Genomic DNA, 24,091 nt, shown 5'->3' with positions numbered 1-24,091 from the left:
CCATCCTCAAAAACAACTACATTGTCTACAGAGCTAAGACAACTGGCTCCTATGCCGATCTCCCAGACATGCTCTCGCACTTCCTGCGGCTCTCAGACCTGAGAGGAAGAAGTGTAAAAATGAAAACAAGAATGCAGCAGGCCTTCTCCACCTATGCGTCAAGGCTCTAAAAAGACTTCTCCGTGTCCATCAAACCGTTCCATCCCTGCTACAGTTGATAAGAGAGTTGAGGACACACTTTGTTTTACAGACCACTACATCGAGGCGTAGAAACAGTCCACCTCATCTTTCAGAACCCAGATACCCTCCCATATACATGTTCTCTGTATGTCTGCCTCTGGCCTCGTAGGGCAGCACACTGCCTTTCTGAGAGGTTTGCACCATACAACTATATCATAGATTCATATCTAATACAAAGACCAATAAATTCAACATAATACACGAATGATAAGCACCAATTATGTGGATAGAGATGACAGCAGCTTAGCCCAAATACCCACCAATGTATCTGTGCACAGCTGGGAAAGGCCTGTGGCTTGTCTTTATTCCTTGTCCATTCAGGGCTTAGCTTATCTGTTGTGAAAGCCAATAGAGCTGCCAAAGAATGCAAATTCCCAGGATTATTTTCAGACTTTGACACTTGACTGCTGAAAACAACAAACCCACCACTTCCCCCAAAAATCTACAGGGTTATAATGATATTCGATCATCACAGACAATGGCCAAGGTTGAAATAAAAACTATGATCCAGTGTACACTTGCCAAGCTTATAAAGTACTCTCCGGTGCTAATACCACATAACAATAGTGTAGCTGCCAGATTACCCTATGTCATGTGGAACAACCACAGCCAGACCCAGCTTTTAATTAATGCTACTTTTCACAATAGGACCTAGAGGCTCATACGAAGGGGTAATGGCGGCTCCTCTTGAGGCAAGGTGGCGGGGCAGGGGGCACAAAACACAAAGACAACACCATTACCACCATTACCACCATTACACATTAAAAAGGAAAAATACTTACCTGAATCATGCCGCTTAGCGGCGCACCGGACTTCGGGCTCCACTAAAGGCACAGGCTCCCACCCTGTCCTGCAGCCAATCCTAATGCGGCTCTCATGCTGCTGGCAGCATGACAACAGCGTTAGGGTTAGCCTGAGCACCCTGGCTTTGTGCTCCCAGACAGACTGGGAGCCTGTGCCTGCTCTCTGCAACCCAGCAACATAGTGCTGGGTTGGAGAGAGCTCAGTGAGCATGTGTGTTTGGCCGTCCTGAGACAGCCGGCCAAACGCACATGGACACTGAGGAGTGTGCACACCACTCCCCCTCCGTGCTCATCATCCCCCAGGGCCCCGCCTCTCAAAAAATAAAAATGATAATATTTTTTTTATTATAATTTTTATTTTTCAATTTGGAGCTGCTGGCGGGGGTTGGGGATGCTGCGTAGGGGAAGTGAGAAACTGCTAATCATAGAATGCATTCTGCCTCCAAACACTACAGGTAGCAATGCCATTGTTCAAGCAATGCTTTAAACAAAAGAGGGTACATCTGCTAGGAATCCTGCACTCTCATTGGCTGGAGGGGTATTACTGCTGTATATATTGACTTGTGGGTGATAGCTAGCAGCTGAATCAACTGCCCACTTTCCACCCCAGCGTCATTGTTTGTTGGACCTGAGGATGTGCTTCCATAAACTCCACACTGCCCTGATGCACAGTATTCCATCAGGAAATGAGTTCACAAGGACAATTCAGTGGAGAGAACTTCTGACTGATTTTTACTACATCTCAGCAATTTCATAACTTGAAAATCCATATTTACGCATTTATTTTGGCGATTTACACAGTAAAAGTGCCGTTCACAGTCGGGGCTGAATTAGGACATAAATGGGCCCATTTTGAATTTGGCAGATGGAAAACTCTGCCACACTCCCGACAGGGTGGCTGCTGCTTTCGCGGCGACCTCCCTGCCAGAGTTAAAACCAAAGTTTCCGCCCGTCAACCTAGCGGGAAACAAGGCTACAGCATTGTCTCCGGCTCATAATCAAGCTGGTAGCACTACTGTAGCAGGGTACACCAGCACCCTTGCAATGTTCACTGTCTGCTTTGCAGACAGTAAACATTGTGATGGTGTCCAAAGCATAGAGGTTACCTTGCAAACGTGACAACAGCACTTTAAAAAATGTGAAAATTTAATTTACTATCTGTGAAGCAAGGGCTGCAGTACAAGCGCCTGTTCTATGTTAGCCTTGACTGCCCTTGATGGGACTTTTCAAGGGAGGTAGCCCATGGTGTGCACATAAGCTGCTTTTGCCATACAAGGCAGGTACACTCTCCTGTTCAGTTCCTGCTTACATATAAGACTATGCGGCATCCACTTTATTTTGTGAAGCTGTTTAAAACTGATTTAAGAGCCAGCCGGAATCCTCAGATGGATTTGCAGGGCTGCCTTACATATGGCTGACTCCATAGTGCCATTTCTGTATTCCTAATTAGAAAATATTTCAAGCACATCAGTTCCCATTCTGACTATTCTTTGCTGGTAAGTGCCCTTCCCAGATTTTCCTAGGGACTTCATGAAATAGCAGCACTGTCTAAATAATAAGGGAAAAGTAATAAATAAACTAATATGATATGCAAAAATGGAGGTAGAAATGGTGCTTTGATTTTTCAGCTGCATTGCTGATTAGAAATAGTGATTTCTATTTTGTATTCTGGCCTTCATTCCACCCATCCACTGTGACAAATCTAATGTGTTGTCCGAACATTTCCCCAGAGGAGTCAGGCTTTGTCATATTAAGATGATCAAAAGGGGTACACATAGTGAATACACACAGAGTGAGGGAAACTGCTAAAGGCACTAAGAATAAAAGGTGCGCTCTTTTTTATTCCAAACACGCCAAACAGTAGGAAATAAAATACGAGTTGGAAAAATATGGCCTTCAAAATGTCATGGATGAAAACTATGGCCTTCAAAATGTTCTTAATGTATGGCTCCCTAAAGTATCACTATACACATTCAGCATTCTGACACGCATTAAGTCTTGGATGAAAACACCGCAGCTGTAGTCGAGGTGTGTGCCACGACGGCTGAGTGATATTTAGGGTTTCTGGTGAATGTATAAGCGCATTACCGGGCGCATTCTCTCCTCTTCGCCCAATACATCCTCGCACAGCACCCACTGACATCACACAGCTCCCCGGGCGACTAACTGTATATCTGTGGGCTCTGAGAATTGTAGTGACGTCACGGCATCCACTGAAGGACCCTTTCTCTGGGACCAGCGCATGGGCACGCGCACCCACTTACCTGGAGGCGCGCCGCTCTGTTCGACTGAGGTCGGCAAGTCACTCATGTCCGAACCCTTTGGACCTGATCAGCGGGAGCAGAAGTCTCCGTAGCTGCCTCCTTCCTCGGGAAGTGGAAGAGGGCCACGGGGAGTGCCTCTTGGCGCCCAGCCCACTGGCACAGGGAAGGCGAAATTCACAGGGACGTGAGAGTGCACTTTATTTGCAGACTTTGCCCAGCCCGGCCGGTTCCCTGCGAGAAATGGAAAATATTCTTACTACGAAGTGCTTCTCAAGGCCGGCTGCATTCCGTCAGCGCAGGGCAAGGGCCTCCTCGAGTCGGTCCCAGGAGCATCTCACGGGCCCAGAGCAGCTCGTGAACCGAGTGCGTTTTTCTGAAAATGTTTGACCTGAAGATTCCCATGTTCTCCAAAAATAGATACATTTTCGCTACCGCAGAGATGGCTGCCAGGACTGTAGAGCTGGGGCCTAGCTACCATTGGTGCAGCAGGTGCAGTGACACCGGGGTACATTGAACCCAGCCACTGCTATATTTTACTATCCCAATAGCAAAGGTGCCCTTTTGCTTGCACCAGACCCCATGCAGGCCAGCTTTAGCTCTGGTGGCGCCTGGTGTGGGTAGTCTTTTTTTGGCACCCCCCACATGAATTCTTCCACTAATTCCCTCAATACCACTCTCCAACAGTGCCCCTCATCTCTCCATAGACCCTCTCTGGCAAGCATTTCATTATTTTAAAGCGCTACTCATGGTTCACTCACACGCAGTTTTGTGATCTGCATAGTGCATGCTCATTGCAGCAGGCACATTAATCCCCTGCACTACTTTATGATGAGTCAAAACTGCCACTAGAGAAAGGTCTCTTCAGCAGTAATATTATTCACTAGAGTTATCTTGTCATTTTTATTGTTGCCTGAAACTCAGGATGCTCAAGGAAGTTCACATTCTTTTAAACCGATAAGTTATTTTTAAACACAGTGCCTCGCACCAAAGTCAGCGCCAGGCAGCTGTACCGGTTGCACCACCCAAAAGCCAGCCCTGGCCCCATGGCATATTTGCTGGGCTACTGTTGCAGAGCCCGCTGAAGGTGCGATGAGGCAGAATGCATTTTATGCATTTATTGAGGAGTTAAAATTTCTTATCAAGGGACTAATGCCGTACTGATAGAGGTTACCCTTCCATTCAGAGCCTGGAAGCTCGTGGAGTGAGAGATAGTATTGTATTGCAACATTTATATGGCGCTTGCTACCCCTATGTGAAGCACTGAAGAGCTTCCATACATAAGTATCACACCACTCGATGTGGGGTGTATGGTTGGAAGTGTGTTGTCTTTGTTTTGATCCGATGTGGGAAGTGTTTTTTTGACATGCGTGATAACCACTGAGGTACGGCTATCATGTTTTGCGTAGGCCCAGGTGGCAGGTGGACTTTTAATTCTGCAAGTGGAATTGAAGAATTTTGGCAACGAGTAATTCTACCAAATGCTGTGTGGTGGATTTTTTCCCCTTCTAGCAACGCAATGACAACGGAAATAGCGCAAGTCTTCAGAGTACGAGTTGGTGAGCGAGTTTTGTCACCCCCTATGTGATTTCTAGGAGGACTTCTGGTGAGATTTTACAAACACGGGCGGTCAGAGGGCTGTTTTCTGAGTAGATTTTCTACTTGAGCGGCAGCAAAATCATCTTGAAAATAGTATGGTGACATTCACGCCAACTGTTTAGCGTGGAATGTGCTACCGACACTAAACTTGGAGCGTAAACAGTGCAACATGCATTTTCTGCCCATTGGTGGAACTCTGCAGAATCTTGTGGAGTTTTTATGTAATTCCACATGATTTCACAGAGTGAAATTCCACGAGTTCCTCCCAGGCCTAGTTTTGGGACTTAGCGCTTATCAGTGTCATGGTCAAAGAAGTGTGAGAGATAGGCACACAGAATGCTAGATGAATTGTGAATTTCTTGCAGATTAATTTGTTGCTGAACATTTTCTAAGATTGAGTGCAACAATGGTGTGTGCGGCCTCCCTCTATGAAATACCACTACCTGAGATTGTGTGAGGCGTGTGACTGCTTACCCTGCTGTCTGAAACATTTAGCCCAACAGACTGTCAAAAGATATATATGTCATTTGAGGGATATGTCAGTTGTATTAATGTCAAATCTGTTAGCTTTGTAAAACCAGAGAATTTGCTCTTCTGTCAGAAAGCTAACACCTGTAGTATCTGTTGAACTGGGAGACTATCTCTGCAATTTAAAGCTAACACATGTACCCTGACGAATACATTTGTCTTCTAAAGCCGGAGCCCTTGGATCTGTGTAAATTGTGAGAGAGTTGTGCTGGTTGTGGCCTGAACTTGTAAGGAGGCTCGTAACATATGCTTCATATTGCATTAATTATTTGAAAATGTTTCAGGAGTGTAAATACACAGTTGGCACAAGATCTGCTAAAGTTAAAGAAAGGAATGTCCAAAGCTTGGGTATACTACTAGAATAGTGTATTTTAAATATTGTAACCAAGATATCAAATACCACCAGATCATGAAGGCAAGTATATAAAATGATGTATGGATATACTCTTCTTAACTACAACTCTGTAAACCTTAATGATATTGCGTGTAGCTCAAAATTTGTGCTGGTGCGATTAGGGCTTGTGGGTTTCCTAAAAATACTTTTTCATACGGTAGCAGACATTGATCTGACTGTAGTTTTTCTGATCCGCTACATCAAAGGGCACATCATGGATCCGCTACTGCTGATATTCCTGATCAGACAGAATGCTCACTATATTTCATTTTTTTCCCAGGACAGCCACCGGGTAGCTAACAATTGCTATAAAATGTCACGTATAGACAATTGTTGCACCAGGGATATCCATTCAGCGGTAGCTAGTATGCCACCAATAATATCCACAGTAAGTCACGTTTTTGGCCTTTGCTATGATCAGGACACCTAAAATGACATAATGTATATTCAGTACATGCCATAAATGGATCTCGTTTATGTCAGGAATTGCCAGAATATTGCGAAGAATACCCACTATATTTAATGGCTGGACTTCTGTTATGATGCGAATTGACAGAATGTCATCAAGAATGTGAGTCTCAGTCAAGGATGGCTATCTATTAAGCTGGAACAGTGGTTTTCAAACTTTTTATTTCCGTGCTCCCCCAGTGGGGCAAAAAATCATCGACCCCCCTCAGGACTTTTCACAACTATTCTTTTAAGTTAGTAATGTTTAAACAAGTCTAGACTTATTTATACTTTGAAGTTAAGTTCTGTTACCTTTAAAAAAAATCTGACAAATTGTTTAATGCTTAAAACAAAGCACTATTATCTGCATAATACTGCTTTTGGCCAGAGACCGGCACCCCACCCGTGATCACTTGAGGCCCCACTAAGGGGGGGGGGGGTCCTCCCAACAGTTTGAAGACCCCTGAGTTAGAAGTAGCCAGGATTGCACCAAGAATGCTTTGTGGTTGCCAAGGATGGACCACTGTCATGCAAGGGATAGTGAGATTGTCAAGGATGCCCACATTTTGTCAAAAATGGGCTACTGGTATGCTGGTAACAGACAGAATATCAGCAGGAATACCCACAGTATAAAGATGGGATCCTTTTACATGTCAGTCGTTGCCAGAATGCACACTAGAACATCCACCGAATGTCAAAGATGGGCCTTTATCATGACGTGGATAGCAGTATTGCCACTAAATTTGCCCACAGTATGTCACAGATGGCACAGCATACGTTTGCAAATCAGACTGCTGCATTGTTTTGAAGTGGGTCCCAGTATGCATTGTCACATGACTGTTGCTTTATCACATGATGAGACTGATGTTGTAGGCCCATCTACGTAATATGGCACAGATACTGTGGCCACAAGTACTCAAGAATAAGGTAAGTAACTAAGATAGAAAATCCTATGGTTTAAAGAGTGTTCCTTCTTGGGGTAAAAAAGTCAGCAGTGTGAGATACAATGAAAAATCCATCTCTGTTTCATGTTTTGGAAGTAAATACCTCAGCTTACTCTGTTTTGTTTGGTAGCATGGAGTGCTGCACACACCTAATACAAAAGCAACCGTCCCAACCAATAGGTGGTACTACACATTCTAAAAAGTAAGTACACACAGTCTCTGTGAGATAATCAAGGGGCACAAAACTGTCCATCAGCCCATGTAAGAATATGTCGGAGGCTGCACAGTCAGAAGTGGCTCTTTAATTACACTGTCATAAATGGAAATCGTTCACTTCTGGCCCTTAATTGTCGACGTTTATACTTTGTCTGCCCTCAGAAACATTCAATGTCGGCTTAATGAAGGCAATGATGCAGCTACTAAACACTTTAGTTTGTCGTACAGATCTACATTGCCCTACTTGGCTGACAGACACTTATTTCTATTTATGGTCTTTCAATTAACACATCAGTGAATTTTAGGAGCTGTATATTTGGGTCAGTTCAGTTCAACCACAATATGTCAGGCTTGGTCAGAATAACACATTGCCCAGTGTTGTCATCAATAATGTAATCTGAGATGTTATCAATGATGTCATCAATGATGTCATTGAACATGTCATGAGTGATGCAGTCTGTGAGGCCAGAAGCAGAACATGGCGTGGACACAAGTTCTAGTTACCTTAGTAAACTATACATTTTAAATTTCAGTGATTTGTAGATTAAAATGTTATGTTTAAACTGACAATTTCACCTAACTATAACATCACTTTTACATTTGTTTTTTTAGTTAATTTCAGAGTTTTTGAAATGTAAAGTAAATATTATCAATCAATCAGCATTTGTAAAACGTGGCTACTCACCCGTGAGGGTCTCAAGGCGCTTGGGGGGGGGGGCCTCATCCGAAGAGCCACGTCTTGAGGTTCTTCCTGAAGATGGTGAGCAACCAGCTTTGTCTGAGGTGCAGGGGGAGGTTGTTCCAGCTCTTCGGTGCAGCGTAAGTAAAAGATCGTCCTCCGGCGGTGGTTTTGCGGATGTGAGGGACGGTGGCTAGGGGCATCTCGGTGGAGTGGAGGGATCTGGCAGGGGTGTAGAAGGAGTTGCGGTGGTTCAGGTAGGCCGGTCCTGAATTGTGTATGGCCTTGTACGTGTGGGTGAGAAGCTTGAAGGTGATTCGCTTCTCGACTGGTAGCCAGTGGAGGGTCCTCAGATGTTGTGAGATGTGTTCTCGGCCAGTGAGGTCCAGAATGAGTCTGGCGGCGGCGTTCTGAATGAGTTGAAGTTTTTTGATGTTCCTAGTTCAGCTGCCGGTGTTGAGGGCGTTGCCGTAGTCGAGCTTGCTCGTGACTAAGGCATGGGTGACTGTCCTGCGACAGTCTACTGGAATCCATCTGAAGATCTTCCGGAGTCTGCGGAGTGTGTGTCAGTGGGAGGAGGATGAAAGAGTTTACCTGGCGGGTCATGGATAGGGAGGAGTCGAGGATCATTCCTAAGTTGCGGGCATGCTCAGTCGGTGCAGAGGGGGTGCTGATGGATGTCGGCCACCAGGAGGTGGCGTTTCCAAAGATGATGAGCTCCATCTTGTCAGATTTGAGCTTGAGGCAGCTTTATCTCATCCAGGTGGTGACGGCTTCCATTCCTTCATGAAAGTTCCTTTTGGCCGTGCCCGGGTCTTTGGTGAGGGAAATAATGAGTTGTGTGTCATCGGCAAATGACACGATGTTCATACCGTGGCTCCTGACGATGGCAGCAAGAGGGGCCATGTATACGTTGAACAGTGTGGGACTCAGTGAGGATCCTTGGGGAACTCCACAGTTGACTTCTGTGGGTCTGGAGGTGTAGGGCGGGAGTCTGACCCTCTGCGTCCTCCCGGAGAGGAAGAAGTGGATCCATTCCAGGGCTCTTACACAGATTCCTAAGTCGTGGAGTCTGGTGCGCAGAGTGCTGTGGGAGACCATGTCGAATGCTGCTGAGAGGTCGAGGAGTATTAGTGTATGAGTGCTGCGGTGTGGCCGCGGCCTAGGAGTAATCGGATGTCGTCAGTGGATGCCAGGAGTGCTGTCTCCGTACTCTGATTGCTGTGGAAGCCAGACTGGGAGCTGTCCAGGGAGTTGTTGGCCTCGATGAAATTCCGTAGTTGTGCATTGATTGCTTTCTCTAGTACTTTGGCAGGTTAGGGTAGCAGCGGGATGGGCTGGAAATTCTTTAGTTCTGGTGGGGCAGCTGAAGGTTTCTTCAAGAGAGGGTGTATTTTGGCATGTTTCCAGTCCTCAGAGAAGGTGCCCGTGCTGATGGAGCAGTTGATTGTGTCATGAAGCTCGGGGGCGATGGATGCGTTGGCTCTGATGTATATGTGGTGCAGGCATGGATCCGAGGGGGTTCCGGAGTGGGTGCTGTTCATGATGTTGACTGTTTCCTCTATGGTGAGGGTTGAACAATTGTGGATGGTCTTGCTGGGTTCTGGGGGTGGTGGGGGGGTCGGTCACAGGTACCGGTGCCAGGTGACAAAAAGCTGTTGTAGATGCCCTGGATCTTGTGGTGGAAAAAGGAGGTGAGTTTGTCGCAGAGGTCCTGTGACGGGGGGATGCTGGTGGCTTTGGAGGGGGATCTGTGAACTTGTTGATGACTGAGAAGAGTTCCTTCGAGCTGTGTGCGGAGGAGTTGATGCACTCCCAGAGTGCGTCCTTCCTTGCGTTCTTGATTTTTCGGCGGTGGGCAGTGGTTGCGGCTCTGAAGGAGGTGAGGTCTTCGCTGGATTGGCTGTTCCTCCATTTTTTCTCTAAATGTCTGCGGTATGCTTTGATTCCTGGAGTTCGGTGGTGAACCAGCTGGCCTTCTTAGGTTCGTGTTTGGCCGATGTCAGCTGGAGAGGGGCTAGAGTGTCGGCGCATTTCGTGATCCATGCATTGAGATTGCGCGCTGCCGTGTTGGTGTCGTCAGAGGGGGGAGGAAGAGATTTGGCTAGCGATGAGGTGAGTTGCTCATTGGTGATTTTGTTCCATTTTCTGAGGGGTGATTCTGAAGTGTATGCAACGGTGGTCGGTCCTGTCTCGGGTGGAGATGGTCTTGAAGGGGATCCGCTCGCTTGAGGTGAAGATGGGGTCCAGTGTATGTCCTGCGATGTGTGTGGGTGTGGAGACCAGCTGTCTGAGGCCGAGGGTGGTGATGTTGTCGAGTAGAGTGGTTGTATTTGGGTTGGTGCGGGCCTCGAGGTGGAAGTTCAGGTCGCCGAGGAGGAGGGAGTCGACTGATGCCTGGGCATGGGGATAGCAATGTCTACGACGTCGTCTATGAAAGCTGGGCGGGGGCCGGGTAGCCTTTACACCTGGGTGCCGCAGATGGAGGAGTTGTGGTTGGAGTGGACCAGGAAGTGAAGGTGTTCCATGGTAGTGCAGTGATCTTCTTGGACGGCCTTGACACCTAGGGAGGACTTGTGTACGATGGCGAGTCCTCCACCTGGGCAGGAGGGCCGGTCCCTCCTTAGGATGCTGTAACCAGCGGGAATGGCGATGGCGATGTCTGGACCCGAGGTGGAGTTTGTCCAGGTCTCAGTGAGGAAGGTGATGTCCGGTCGGGTGGTGTTGATAAGGTCCCAGAGTTTGGTGGCGTGTTTGTGGAGGGAGTGGATGTTCAGGAGCAGGCAGTTGATGGAGTTGTGGAGGTTGTTGGTATCTTTGTATGCAGAGAGTACCCTCGGTTTGTTGAGGTAGGTGCTGAAGTTGCAGTTCCTACAGGTGAAAGGTCCGTGGGTGTCCTTGGGGGAGACGGTGCAGAAATTGTTGAGATGTGCAGTGTTGAGGTGGGGGAGGGTCTTGGAGTTGTAACGGAGGCAGTCCAGGGGGTGGTTTAACAGAGATCCAAGGTTCCTGGAGCAGGGCGCAGTCCAGGCGCAGACGGGCAGAGACAGGCTTGCCTTTGGCACACCAGCGGCACACCCTTTGGGCAGCCGCGCTGCAGCTGCCATTAGGAGGGGAAGGGAACAGGGGGAGAAGTCAGCTGGTGAAAGGTGCTTCGCAGGGGTGACTGGGGGGCAGAGGAAGAGGGGAGAAAGGAAAAAGCACTAGGGAAAAACAAGGGATGATAGAAGAAAAAGACAGAAAATGCAAGAGTGAAAGAGCGACACAGAGAAGAAAAGTAAAGGAAGATACTTACTTGTGATTGCCACTAGATCACCAGGGATAAGGCGCAGGGACGAGCCTGCGGGTGGAGGACGGCCTCGAACTGAAAGTCAGGAGACTCTCAGTTCGTCCCAGGCAAGAGGCAGCAGCAGCCAGAGGAGCTGGGGAGGGTAGCAGACACTGACCAGGAGGTACTTACAATACCCATCTTAAACATCACTTTAAGCTTTGCTCTTTTTAATGAATTTCTAGGGTATTTTTAACATAAGGTAAACTCTTATAACTATACAAAATCCCATGCAGGCAGTGAACCATCTGCCTGCCTCAGCCTGTGGTCATGGGAAGCATGGAGTAAGGCGCAGGGCCTGGCCAATGGGCAGGTTCTGCACTCCCCCTTGTAGGTCATCAACACCCCACGGACACCCTCACCACATTTTTTTTGTAACTAATTTTCTTGGTCCCTGAGGTATCCCGGGGGATTGCAGTGAACCTCCCCTCCTCCAAATTTTTCTTTTTGATTTTGGGCATAGAAGGGTTCACTCTGGGACCAACCACAAGGGTCAGAGTACCCCTCTCCCAACCCCTTATATGGTATTTTTATAAACATTTTCAGAACAGGAAACCAAGTCCCTGAGTCCTATAGTGACTGCCACACAATTTCCTTTCATGTTGCGGACAGCCAATCAGAGCTCTCACTCTCAATCAGATGGGTTGAGTTTTTTAATTTCAGCCCAACGGTCTGGATATCAATATATTTTGAATATTCATTTCTTAAAAACTATTGGATGGAATTACACCAAATTAAAAAATAAACTCACTCTTTCTGAGTAACGATCTAGCTTCCCCCAAATTTGGTGTAATTCTGCTCAGCAGTTTGCATGTAGCGCTGTTTAAAATCCCTATAGAACTTGCATGGGGAAATTCTATTTTGGGACCCCACCTTTTTTTCTCAGCCCTGGCTGGTCAGAGCACCCTAAAAACTTTTAAAGAAGGAGCTAAGGTCGGAGGACATTTTTTTGGAAAGGGTTGAGGGTTACCATAAAACATTTTAATAACATTTTTTTATATATATATATTTATTGGAAAACAAGAAAGTGTAAAGTAACATAGTTATGTAGGGTAATAAGATCTTACCTTCATTTAAAAAAAAAGAATCCGAAATTCACTGAAAAATCCAAACAGTAAGTGACGTTCTAGTTAGGTGATTAAGTAAGGTAAAAATTAACATTTAAAAAACAAAAAAGCCCTACAATTTACCAGTTATCTCCGCGCAAGCACTGCTTATGACCTCACCTCACATATTACATCACTCGTGGCATGTTAAATGGCATCACTGATTACGTCTCAAATGACATCACTGATGATTTCACTGATGACATCACTGAGAATAACATAGTCATTTACACCATAGAGTTATTGAGTGTACACATGAAGATCCATAGTATGGAAATAACAAGAGCCTTGGAGGCAATTGTAATTGTGGATGTTGAAAGTTATATGTGGTACAGGGCACCATTTACAAATAGCTAACGTTTTGGGTGGAGGTAGTGCCCCAAGTTAAACTACGTAAGCCTGAGCACACCTGATGTGGGTTGTAGCATTCTGGCTGAAATTAGGTTGTGGTTGAGAGCCAGAGAATGTTTCAAAATACCTGTGAGAAAGGCCAACCCTTCAGTTGACAATACCCTATCCACCTCTGAGTAATTGGATTTTTGTTTTTTAAACATTAGTTGTTAGCATATTTCAACACATAACTATAACGTCACCTTAATCTTTGTTTTTGTTTTTCAGTGAATTTCTAGGGTTTTTCCAAACGTAAGGTATGATCTTATTACCATGCCTAACTATAACGTCACTAAACCTTTTGTTTTTTTTCAGTAAATTTGAAGTTTTTTATGCTGTAAAAAATCTAACCTAAAAATCTATCTAACCGTAACATCACTTTAACCTTTGTGGGGTTTTTTTCCACTGAATTTCTGGCGTTTTGTTGATCATAGGCACCCAAATTCCCCCTGAGCACAGCTTTGGCTGTGAGCTGCGGAGGGTCGGGTTGCAGGGCTTGGCCATGCTTAGTGGGTAAATGAGTGTAGGACATGACCTGCAGCCTGGTTCAATATGGGGCAGACAAATGCTTTCAGACTGAAAACCACCAAAGCCCCCCACGAGTGGCAAACCACGGTCTAACTCCCCAACCGTCATTTTTACCATTAAGTAATTTTTTTAGTATAACATAAAGTAAGACCTTATTACCATAACATCCCTTTAACCTTTGTTTTTTTCCAGTCAATTTCTTTAAAAAAAAATATTATTCACCCAACTTCCCTGCTGATCTCAGCTTTCAGCTGTGTGCGATGGGAGACTACGCATATACAAAAGCTGTGCCTAGATGGGGAGTTGGGTAAACAGGATTCAAAAGTTTTTTTTAAAACTTCTGTGAGTGGAGGTGTGGCCACAAGGACTGGACTGGAGCCAAGACCTGCACCCAACCCTACCCGGGGCAGCAAACCTCTTGCTACACACAGACTTTGGTGGCCTTTTGGCATTGGTTGGCTGCAAGGCCTATGCCGAACCCCTGCAGACAACCAGTCCTCCACAGACAGGAAACCCCTGTGGGTAGCCAATCCCAATGAACTCCCACCCCATATTTTTCCCTTTTATCTTTTTTTACATTATTTTCCTGGGTACCATGGTACCAACTGTCACCTCCATGGTACTACAGAGCCTGCTAGAGTGCTGCACTGGGTCTCGGAAGGACGGCGTTTTAAATGTTTTTGATTATTATTTTGTAGCCCCAGGGGATCTCTCTAGGTCCCTTTCATGAGTGCTAGGAGGTCAGGGGGTCCCTACCCTTACCCTTATGTATTTTCTTTTTCAACTTGTTTATGACACAGAGTCCCTGTGTCCTGTAATGTCAGCCGCAACATTTTACTTCCAGTTTAGTCCAGCCAATCAGATCTTTAGGTCCCGCTGGAAAAGAGAAAAAGCTATTTTGGCCAATCAAAAACCTTATTTTTTAAAGTTACAGTACTGCAGAACTCTTCTGGGACTCCCACAGGATCAACTGTGCAGATATACCTATTTTTTTTAACTCTTTCATATCCACCCGAAGACCTCTGTAAATGCTAATTTCTCAAACAGCTGAAAAGATTTACACCAAAGAAAGCAAAGCATGCTTTGAGTAAAGTTCTAACTTTCTGCCAAAATGTGATTCCATTCAACTGTTTTTTCTGTATCGCTTCTGCTATGGGAATTAATAAAGGAAAACAAAGCTTTGAGACCTCCCTTACAATTTTCCTTTTTCTGGAACCCCGCTCAATAGATCATCCTGACATTTTTATAGAAAGTTGCTGAGGTGAATGACCTTTTTTGTTTTGAAAGTTTTTTGAAGATTTATAAAGCAGCACTAAAATTATAGCAAAACAAAAAATGCTATTCCTGTGGAATCTCTGACAAAACTCTAACTACCCCATCTATTAGACAGTGACGGTCGCCACTGTAAAGTTATAGTTAAGTCAGAGTTTCTTCAGGAAGTGCAAACAAAGATACACAGCTAAGTTGCGTTGCCAGGATTCAAACTTAGGACTTTTATTCCACTGCATCCTGTGAGCATTAAGGGTTCATCTCACTCAGCCATCCTGTTGGCACAGAGGAGCAGTGAGATGATTTTCATGGTGTAAGTAAAGAACAATGGGTTTATTATGCTACGCCAAGCGATTGCAAGTAGTTAGATGTTTTTGCAAGCATAACCCCATCATCTTTTCAGTGTTTGATCTAGTGCTGTAAGTGACAAACGGTATGCCCAGATGTGGGTCCCTTGCTCAATGTGCCACTGGAACCAAGCTACACCCGACTGGAGAGCCCCAATCAGGGCACAACTGATCTTTGGTTGCTTGTGTTCCAGTTCAGTGAGGAACTGGCTTGGCAGTTTGGGCTGGACTGTTCCTATTGGAGCAGGGTCAAGACTGATTTGTGTTGGACCTGGCTCTTTTACAGAATAATTTCCCAAACATTTTGCCTTTTTCCTTCTTATATTTCTGACCCTTTTTGGCTGACATTATGACTCTGACCACTTTACCACTGCTAATCAGTGCTAAAGTACATGTGCTCTGCCTTGTAAACGTGGTATGATTGGCTTATATTTAATTGGCATATTTAATTTACCCTTAAATCTCTTGTAAAGTGGTATCCCTATACCCAGGGCCTGTAAATTAAATGCTTCTAATGGGTCTGCAGCGCTGCTTGCGCTACCCACTGGGGTAGCCTTTCAAACCTGTCTCAGGCCTGCTAGCACAGGGCCTGTGTGCACATTTTTCTGCCACAGGGACCCGGTATCTAAATTTACTTGCCAGGCCCAGAACTCCCCTTTTACTACATATGTCACCCCTAAGGCAGGCTCTAGCTAGCCCTATGGGCAGGGTGCTATGTTTGTAGAAGGCAGGACATGTGCCAGGTAGCATGGCCTGTCCTGGTAGTGACAAACAGCCTACTTGGTTTCTCACTGCTGTGAGTGCTGCCTTCTCATAAGGTTACATTGGAAATGCCCTGCCTTATGTGTAGGGGGTATTGTCTGATTTATGAGGGGTAGCGTAGGCATGTTTGGTATGTTTGTAATGGTGATGAGAAATGCTGCTTAGTGGTGTAAGTGGATTTTTTATTACTATTACAGAAATGCCATTTCTAGAAAATGAGCATTTCTCTGTGCTTATGACTCTGGTGTTTTGCAGCTTGACTCCAATCCATGTCTGGGGCACAGTGACAGTTGGGCTTTGTACAGATTTTTCCGACAGCCTGTACACAGGGAGGGTGGAGGTGTCACAGAGGTGCCTCTGCATACTGAATAGTCTTCCTGGGCTGAGAGTAGAGAGAGGTGGGAGCACCTGCTTTTGTAAAAGCTGTGCACTGGCCTCACACAAAAGGGTTGTTTACCCCCAACTGATGTTTGGAGCCTGTGCTGGAGGACAGAGGGAGCACTCCCAGAACCAATTGTAACTGGTTAGAACCTCCTCTCCCCTCTCTTTGTGAAACACACTGTAAACTGAGTAGAAGTACAGGGTATGTTCCTCCTCAATTTAGACATGAATTGACATTGTTGGAACAAGGAACTTACTTGGAACTGGACACAGGACGCTGCTGAATAGGACTCACCAGAACCCACCTTGGACTGCTGCTGCTGTGCTGACCTGTGACTTGCTGGGACTCTAGAAGGATCTACCACCACCTGCATCCCTGGTGCTGGCCGGTTGTTGGGGGCCTAGTAGCCCTGTTTTCCCCTTCTTACTGCCTCCAGGTGCAGGGTGCTGTTGCCTCTAACCACTGTAACTATTACAAGCACGAGGAGTGCTTCATTTTCCTGGTCTGCATAGCGCCAAGTGCAGTGCTGTGCTCGTGAGCCCGCAAGGAAGTTCACCGCTGTGACCCGGGCTCATTAATTTGTCCCGTGCGCCTGGGAAGTGCCTAATCCCGCTGAACCGGTGCGCTGTGTGAAACGCGTCTTTAGGAGTGCAGAAATCACTGCCGCAGCCCAGGTGTTGCTTCTGACGAGCGCGTCGCCCTTGCGCTTCATCAAGAGCCCCCAGGGCACCACCAAAGGAAAGAAAGGAGCGAGCGCGCTCCAACCATGCCAACGGTTGAACGGGGTGAAGCACAATCTGAGGAGGCCTCCCCCTGGGGCACAAGCAAGCACCTGCTTCAGTGCCTGCACACCGCCGTGGCCCGGGCGGGCTGAGATTCAAAAGGAGACGTCGGGCGGGGAAGGAAGCCTCCTCTGAGGCTCTCCGCCCCATCTGAGCCCCTGTTGTGTTGTGGACAGGCAGGGGTGAAAGGAAGCCTCATCGGAGGCTCCCCCTGACCCAACGAAGCCCTGAACTCGCTCGTGGAAACAGTGAGTGGAGCGGAAGCCTCGACGGAGGCCCCCGCACCGCAGATCCCCCTTCTGCGGCCCCCACTGTTGCCCTTGTTGTTGGTTTGGGCTTGCTGTGCCCCCTCCTAGGCGGGCCAGTCGTGGCTTCCATCTTGCCCACTGGAGCACCAGGGGCCCCCGCCATAATCCCCGTGTCACTGGAGTGCCCCTACATCATAAGGCAGGTACTTAAAAAGACTTACATATGCCTTATGCACTTAGTATGGACATTATGTTAACCTGCTTATTTTATGATGTACTACATATATGTGTGGGTGTTTCTTTTATGGGTATAGCATACTAAAAAGTTTTTATGACTTGCCATATGTTCTCTAATGTTCTCTAATGTTCCTTTTATGGATATTCATGATGTGTCTATGACAAGTGCATTTCTTTTTTAATGCGATTCCTGATTACTGCTTATGTTGCAGAATCTTGAGTTCTAATGTGACTACTGCGTATTCTTGGAGTATTTCTGACATGTAATGTTTGGTCTAATTATGTTTTGTGCAATACAGTTTATTTTTACATAGCTCAGTGTTGCGTTTACTTTGTGGAGTATATATTGCGTCACGTATGTTGTGTGTGTTGTGCAAACACTTTACACATTGCCTCCGGGGTAGGCCTGACTGCTCGTGCCAAGCTACCAAGGGGGTGAGCAGGGGTTATCTTGGATGTGTAACTCCCTTCGGCCTAAGTAGAGTGGGTGGGTTCTGCCTGGCTTAGGTGCATACCCTAGCCAAACAGAAACCCCATTTCTAACGATTTGCATATGACTGAGTCTAATTTGAGGTGGCATGTTGGGCAAAAGAATGATAGGTTGGAAAGCTACCCTGAGCGATTCCCAGTGGTTAAACCTTTTGCAAGCATTCACCTATCACCTTTTGTGTATTTGATGTAAGTAAAGGTTAAGTCTGAATAAGGCAGTAGACTTGTTCTTTGAAGATGGACACCGCTAATAACTTTTCCCAGTTTACTTTGGCTATCTTTGGCATCTGCCCTCATATCATTTACAACAATATATCTAATTATAAATTACTAGTATGTTCTCCTACCTCTCAGAGCACAGATGACCTGCATCCCTAAATTCATAAACCGAGAACATTAAGAGCACATGGAATCCTCTGTTCATGAGCTCAAATGATATTAAAGTTGAGCTCACAAAGAGCTGGTTAGTTAACCCATGAACTGTAAATCGTGACAGCATATTGAACCTCTATCCATGAACTTATGAACCGTAATCTTTGAGAGAATACTGTACTGATCCTATATTAATGAATCCATCAACTTTAACCTTAACTGATCCTGTATTCATGAGCTCATGAACATTTCAATGCAAACCGAACCTGTATTAATGAAGCCATGAACTGTAAACATTGAGAATAAACTGAACCTGTATTAATTTACTAAGGAACCATAACCACTGGGAGAATTCTACAAAGCCCTGAGCATTATTTTTATTTTGCCAGAGAAGGTTTATGAAATCTGGGAATTTTGCACTCTACGCAACAACATGACTTTCCCTGAGATTGCCCCTCCAGGAGGTGTAATGAAATCACATGAGGTCCTTTTAGCCTCATGTTGCATCCAACATGACAGGCCATCATGTTATGGAGTCTTCTTTCATCCTTCCCTGATCTTGAGGGACTTGAGACGTCCCCTCATAAGTGGTGGAGTTAATAAGGGTGCCATAGGGTCAGACGCCTCCCGTCCCACTTCTTGTTCCTGTTGAGCCTGCTATCTGGGTCCCGGTGTGGTCAATGCGAGTATGTGCATTTTACAACTTAAAAGCATTCCATTTTCAAAAGCATTATTCACCCAAATCTCACTGGGTGATTGTACCTTTCCAAAGGAATTATTTGTATTTCAAATAAAGAATGCTTTACAATTCCTGTTGTTGACATAGTTACAAGGATGCCTGGGCAGGGGTTAATGCCAGGGGCATGGGAAGGGCTGTCATGGATGCTGTGCTACTCTGTTTCTGCATCAGGACCCCGGCTGGAGCTAGCATATCACTGCTATCAGGCACTGACCACTGTTGTTTACCTTACAATGTGCTGGCCAATAAGAGGGGAGTGCCTGCTTAAATATATACATCTTTGGATTTCGTTTGCTAAAATAATGTTGGACGGTAACACAGCAAACGCTCTTTAGTTACTCCAAGTGAACATTTGTACTACCTTCTGATGTATTCCGCCAATTAAATGTCCACTGGAAACACCATGAGGAAAATATACGCACTGCATCAATCAGTGTGTACAAGTGTGGTCACTGCTGCAAAAACGCAAATAAATGTTGACAATAACTGCACTCCTTTTTATATGTGGGCAATATAATATACAAAGAATAAGCTATTGTGTGGGCTTTTATTACTTAAGTTAGATAATGTGTCCAATAGTGAATAGTACCAATATTGTTGAACTTGTGTAGGGTTTTAAGTGGTTGCTCAAGAGAGAACTGTTTTATTAGTGATATTGGGGAGCCCACATTTTATGAGAGCGGTACTGTCAGGCTCTAGCCTATTATTTTCTACCAGGCATAAGAGTAGTGATTGCTGGCATATTGTTTGCATCCTTCTCATGATGCTTACCCCAGGTATATTTACTTTCACCAGGGGAATATTATGGACATTACGAGCAAGCTGATACCCACTCCAAGTATAAAGATGTCTAATTTTACCAACTTGCAGTTATTATTAATACAATTATAGACATCACTGACATGTGATGATGATACATGGACATGTAAGGAAGATTGCTTCCATATATGGCAGTAGTAGAAGGGAGCATGCGATGAAACAAAGGACAAAATGGTTGCATTTCTGAATAATTTTCCAAAATATATTGGAGAAACAATTAATGCTGAGGTTAAGAGACATATTGCTGATGCTGTATAAGTGGCACTAGGAGATACTTGCTACAATGCTCAGTAGCAGCTGCTAGCAGGCAGGGCTGGTGGGGCAGCGTGCAGGGGAGGCAGAAGGGGGATAATTAAAGAAAAGCAGTTACCTGCCACCTCGTCTCTGACGCTCCTCTGCCTCAGTGCTTCCTTTGCTCTCCTCCCCACCCAATCCAGATGCTTCTTTCATGCTGTTACACAGCTTGAGAGAAGCGCCGGGATTGGTCTGAGTGGGCCAGCCAATCTGACATGCGCACTTAGGGCTGTATTTATACTCCGTTTGCGCCGAATTTGCGTCGTTTTTTTCGACGCAAATTCGACGCTAAACTAACGCCAACTAACGCCATATTTATACTATGGCGTTAGAGGCGAATAGCGCCAAAGTTCCCGGAATGTGTGTCATTTTTTAGCGTGAACCGCTTCCTTGCGTTAATGATATGCAAGGGAGGCGTTCCCGTCTAAAAAATGACTCCCAGGCCTTTACGTGGTATTTATACTCCCGGGCAAAAGAGACGCCCGGGAGTGGGCGTGGCTAAAAACGGCGCATTTGCGCCGCTTTTTAACGCCTGGGTCAGGCATGGCGTTAAGGGACAAGTGGGCTCAAAATGAGCCCAGAGTGCCCTCCCCTGCCCCCAGGGACCCCCCCTGCCACCCTTGCCCACCCCAGGAGGACACCCAAGGCTGGAGGGACCCACCCCAGGGACATTCAGGTAAGTATTTTTTTATTTTTTTTTAATAATTTTTTTGGCATAGGGGGGCCTGATTTGTGCCCCCCTACATGCCACTATGCCCAATGACCATGCCCAGGGGACAGAAGTCCCCTGGGCATGGCCATTGGGCAAGGGGGCATGACTCCTATCTTTACAATGATAGGAGTCATGTTGATGGGGGATGGGCGTCGAAAATAAATGGCGCAAGTCGGGTTACGACGATTTTTTCGACGTAACCTGACTTGCCCCATTTTAAGACGCCCATGCGCCATTTTCCCCCTACGCCGGCGCTGCCTGGTGTACGTGGTTTTTCTCGCGCACACCAGGCAGCGCCGGTCTGCTTGCGCCGGCTAACGCCATTCAATAAATACGGCGCCCGCATGGCGCTTCAGAATGGCGTTAGCCGGCGCAAAACTTTTTGACGCTAAACTGCGTTAGCGCAGTTTAGCGTCAAAAAGTATAAATATGGGCCTTAGAGTGCACCACTAATCCACCTGCCTCCTGACATGGAGGATGCTGGCCCGCCCCGCCCTAGGCAGCAGAAAAATAAGATGATAATAATTTATTATCATTTTATTTTCCTGCTGCCTTATTAGCAGTGGGGCGATGCTCCTTAGCAGACAGGCCGCCTCTGACAATGCCTCATGTGGAGTCATTTCACCATGCATATTGATAAAGGTTTATATTGCATTCCATTCCTCCTGTCTGTGGTCTAAACTTGTAACATTGGTATCCCGCCTGCTGCTTACACGTAAAAATATTTTGTAACTTAAATGGTAGCATTCCAGCTTAAGCAATAAGACTGGTCTAACCGATTTGTCCGCAGCATGTGAGATCTCTGTAACGTTTAAGTACTCGACCTGCTCCTTCCGAATATATTCAGTGCCATAACATTACTTGGAATCTATGTAGAAGGCTCGGGATAAAAAAATCAAAAGCTGTAGATGCTATATACAACTTGAAAAACGATTTACCATGTGAAATGACATGCTCAGGTTACTGGAACTACCTGTAATACATACATTTTTTTGGCCAAATTGTATTACAGTGATCCATGTTCCCATTGCTTAGTTAAGCTTTTCTTTAGGTGAATGAGCTCTCACAATACCCGAGGAAGGTCAGTCGTGCTCCATACATTATGAAAGTGCCTTTTCTGAACCTATTTTTTGTTAGTCACGTTTTATGAAAATAATGCCCTAACATGCACCACTTGGCCTCATTTAAAAAAAAATTCTCTGGCGGAAAGCTTCCCAAACCCACCTGGAGAGACTTGGGTTCACCTGATTGACTCATTTGCTGTATTATTTCAACACGGCAGCTGCCGCTGTTCACTGTAACCCTTCAGGACACTTTCAGCCCCCAGGCACCTGGCACAAAATTTGCTTCTGCCACTGAGCACACCCCGAGTTTGATACAGGAATACAGTTTCATTGTGCTCTGCAATAATTTCATTCTGTTCTCACAGCGTATTATTCAGGATTAGAGGTTCATTATGCGCCCAGGGTCTGAGTCATACATACAGGTTCATTGTGTTCTAAGTTTGAGTTACGTAGACAGGTTAATCGTGCACTCAGAGCTTGAGTCATGCATACAGGCGAAGGCTGCTGTCATAGTGTATTAGTCAGGCATGCAAATTCACTATGTATACCAGTGGAGGTCCGTCCTTTAGGGCAGAGGGGCCACGCCCCCCCATCCCATGAAGAGTGTCTGTCAGGCTGAACAAAGGTCAGCCTGACAGACACTCTTCATGTTCAGGTCAGGCAGCCAGGAGTGAGCCATGCGCGATTTGCGCAGACTCCTGGCTGCCTGAGCTGAACTTTGCTAGGCTGAGGAGACCACAGCTCCTATGGGCGTGACCTCCTCGGCCCAGCAAAGGTGCCTCGAGGCCCTCCCCTGGGTGACGAGGAAAGCATCACCCATTGACACTTCGTCACAGAGTGGGGTGGGGTCAGCAGTCTCACTGACCCCATCCCACTCTGTGACGAGGCTGGGACTGCTGCCTTCCCTCATTGGCTGACCTAAGGTCAGCCAATGAGGGAAGGCAGCAGTCCCAACCCTCCTGGGACCTGGAGGCTAAAGGTAAGTGTGTGTGTGTGTGTATGTATGTGTGTTATGTTTTACATTGAATGTATGGTGCGCACGTGCATGTTTGAGTGTTATAAGTGTTGTTAATGGATGTGCGTGCGTGCGTGCGTGCGTGTGTGTGTGAAAGAATGAATGTGTGTGATCTTGTAAAATTAATGTTTGGTGCGTGCGTGCATGTTTGAATGGAATGAGTGTTGTTAATGGATGAGCGTGTGTAAAGAAATGGCTCCCTGTTGCAGTTACCCCCCACTTTTTGCCTGATACTGATGCTGACTTGACTGAGAAGTGTGCTGGGACCCTGCTAACCAGGCCCCAGCACCAGTGTTCTTTCACCTAAAATGTACCATTGTCTCCACAATTGGCACAACCCTGGCACCCAGGTAAGTCCCTTGTAACTGGTACCCCTGGTACCAAGGGCCCTGATGCCAGGGAAGGTCTCTAAGGGCTGCAGCATGTCTTATGCCACCCTAGGGACCCCTCACTCAGCACAGACACACTGCTTGCCAGCTTGTGTGTGCTGGTGGGGAGAAAATGACTAAGTCGACATGGCACTCCCCTCAGGGTGCCATGCCAACCTCACACTGCCTGTGGCATAGGTAAGTCACCCCTCTAGCAGGCCTTACAGCCCTAAGGCAGGGTGCACTATACCAAAGGTGAGGGCATAGGTGCATGAGCACTATGCCCCTACAGTGTCTAAGCAAAACCTTAGACATTGTAAGTGCAGGGTAGCCATAAGAGTATATGGTCTGGGAGTCTGTCAAAAACGAACTCCACAGCTCCATGATGGCTACACTAAATACTGGGAAGTTTAGTATCAAACTTCTCAGAATAATAAACCCACACTGATGCCAGTGTTGGATTTATTAAAAAATGCACACAGAGGGCATCTTAGAGATGTCCCCTGTATTTTACCCAATTGTTCAGTGCAGGACTGACTGGTCTGTGCCACCCTGCTGCTGAGAGGCGAGTTTCTGACCCCATGTGGTGAGGGCCTTTGTGCTCTCTGAGGACAGAAACAAAAGCCAGCTCTGGGTGGAGGTGCTTCACACCTCCCCCCTGCAGGAACTGTAACACCTAGCAGTGAGCTTCAAAGGCTCAAGCTTCATGTTACGATGCCCCAGGGCACT

The 24,091-nt window shown here is 46.2% G+C and overlaps 1 protein-coding gene across 2 annotated transcripts in view; it reads right to left on the bottom strand.

The window, feature by feature from the left end:
- The window catches only part of INPP5B (inositol polyphosphate-5-phosphatase B), a 738,051-nt gene that overhangs the window by 621,474 nt on the left and 92,486 nt on the right, over nt 1-24,091 (bottom strand). Inside the window, exon 1 of one of the 2 annotated variants that reach the window (XM_069223978.1) lies at nt 3,308-3,416. The exons of the other annotated variant lie outside the window; for it this stretch is intronic. Coding sequence (XP_069080079.1) covers nt 3,308-3,353 — 46 coding nt within the window. The 5' untranslated portion in view covers nt 3,354-3,416. Of the gene's footprint in view, nt 1-3,307; nt 3,417-24,091 lie in introns of those variants that run through there. 2 annotated transcript variants of the gene reach the window in all.

This window comes from Pleurodeles waltl, chromosome 3_1, assembly GCF_031143425.1.
Source record: "Pleurodeles waltl isolate 20211129_DDA chromosome 3_1, aPleWal1.hap1.20221129, whole genome shotgun sequence".
Classification (NCBI taxonomy): domain Eukaryota; kingdom Metazoa; phylum Chordata; class Amphibia; order Caudata; family Salamandridae; genus Pleurodeles; species Pleurodeles waltl.
This window is presented reverse-complemented; position numbering and strand designations above follow the sequence as displayed.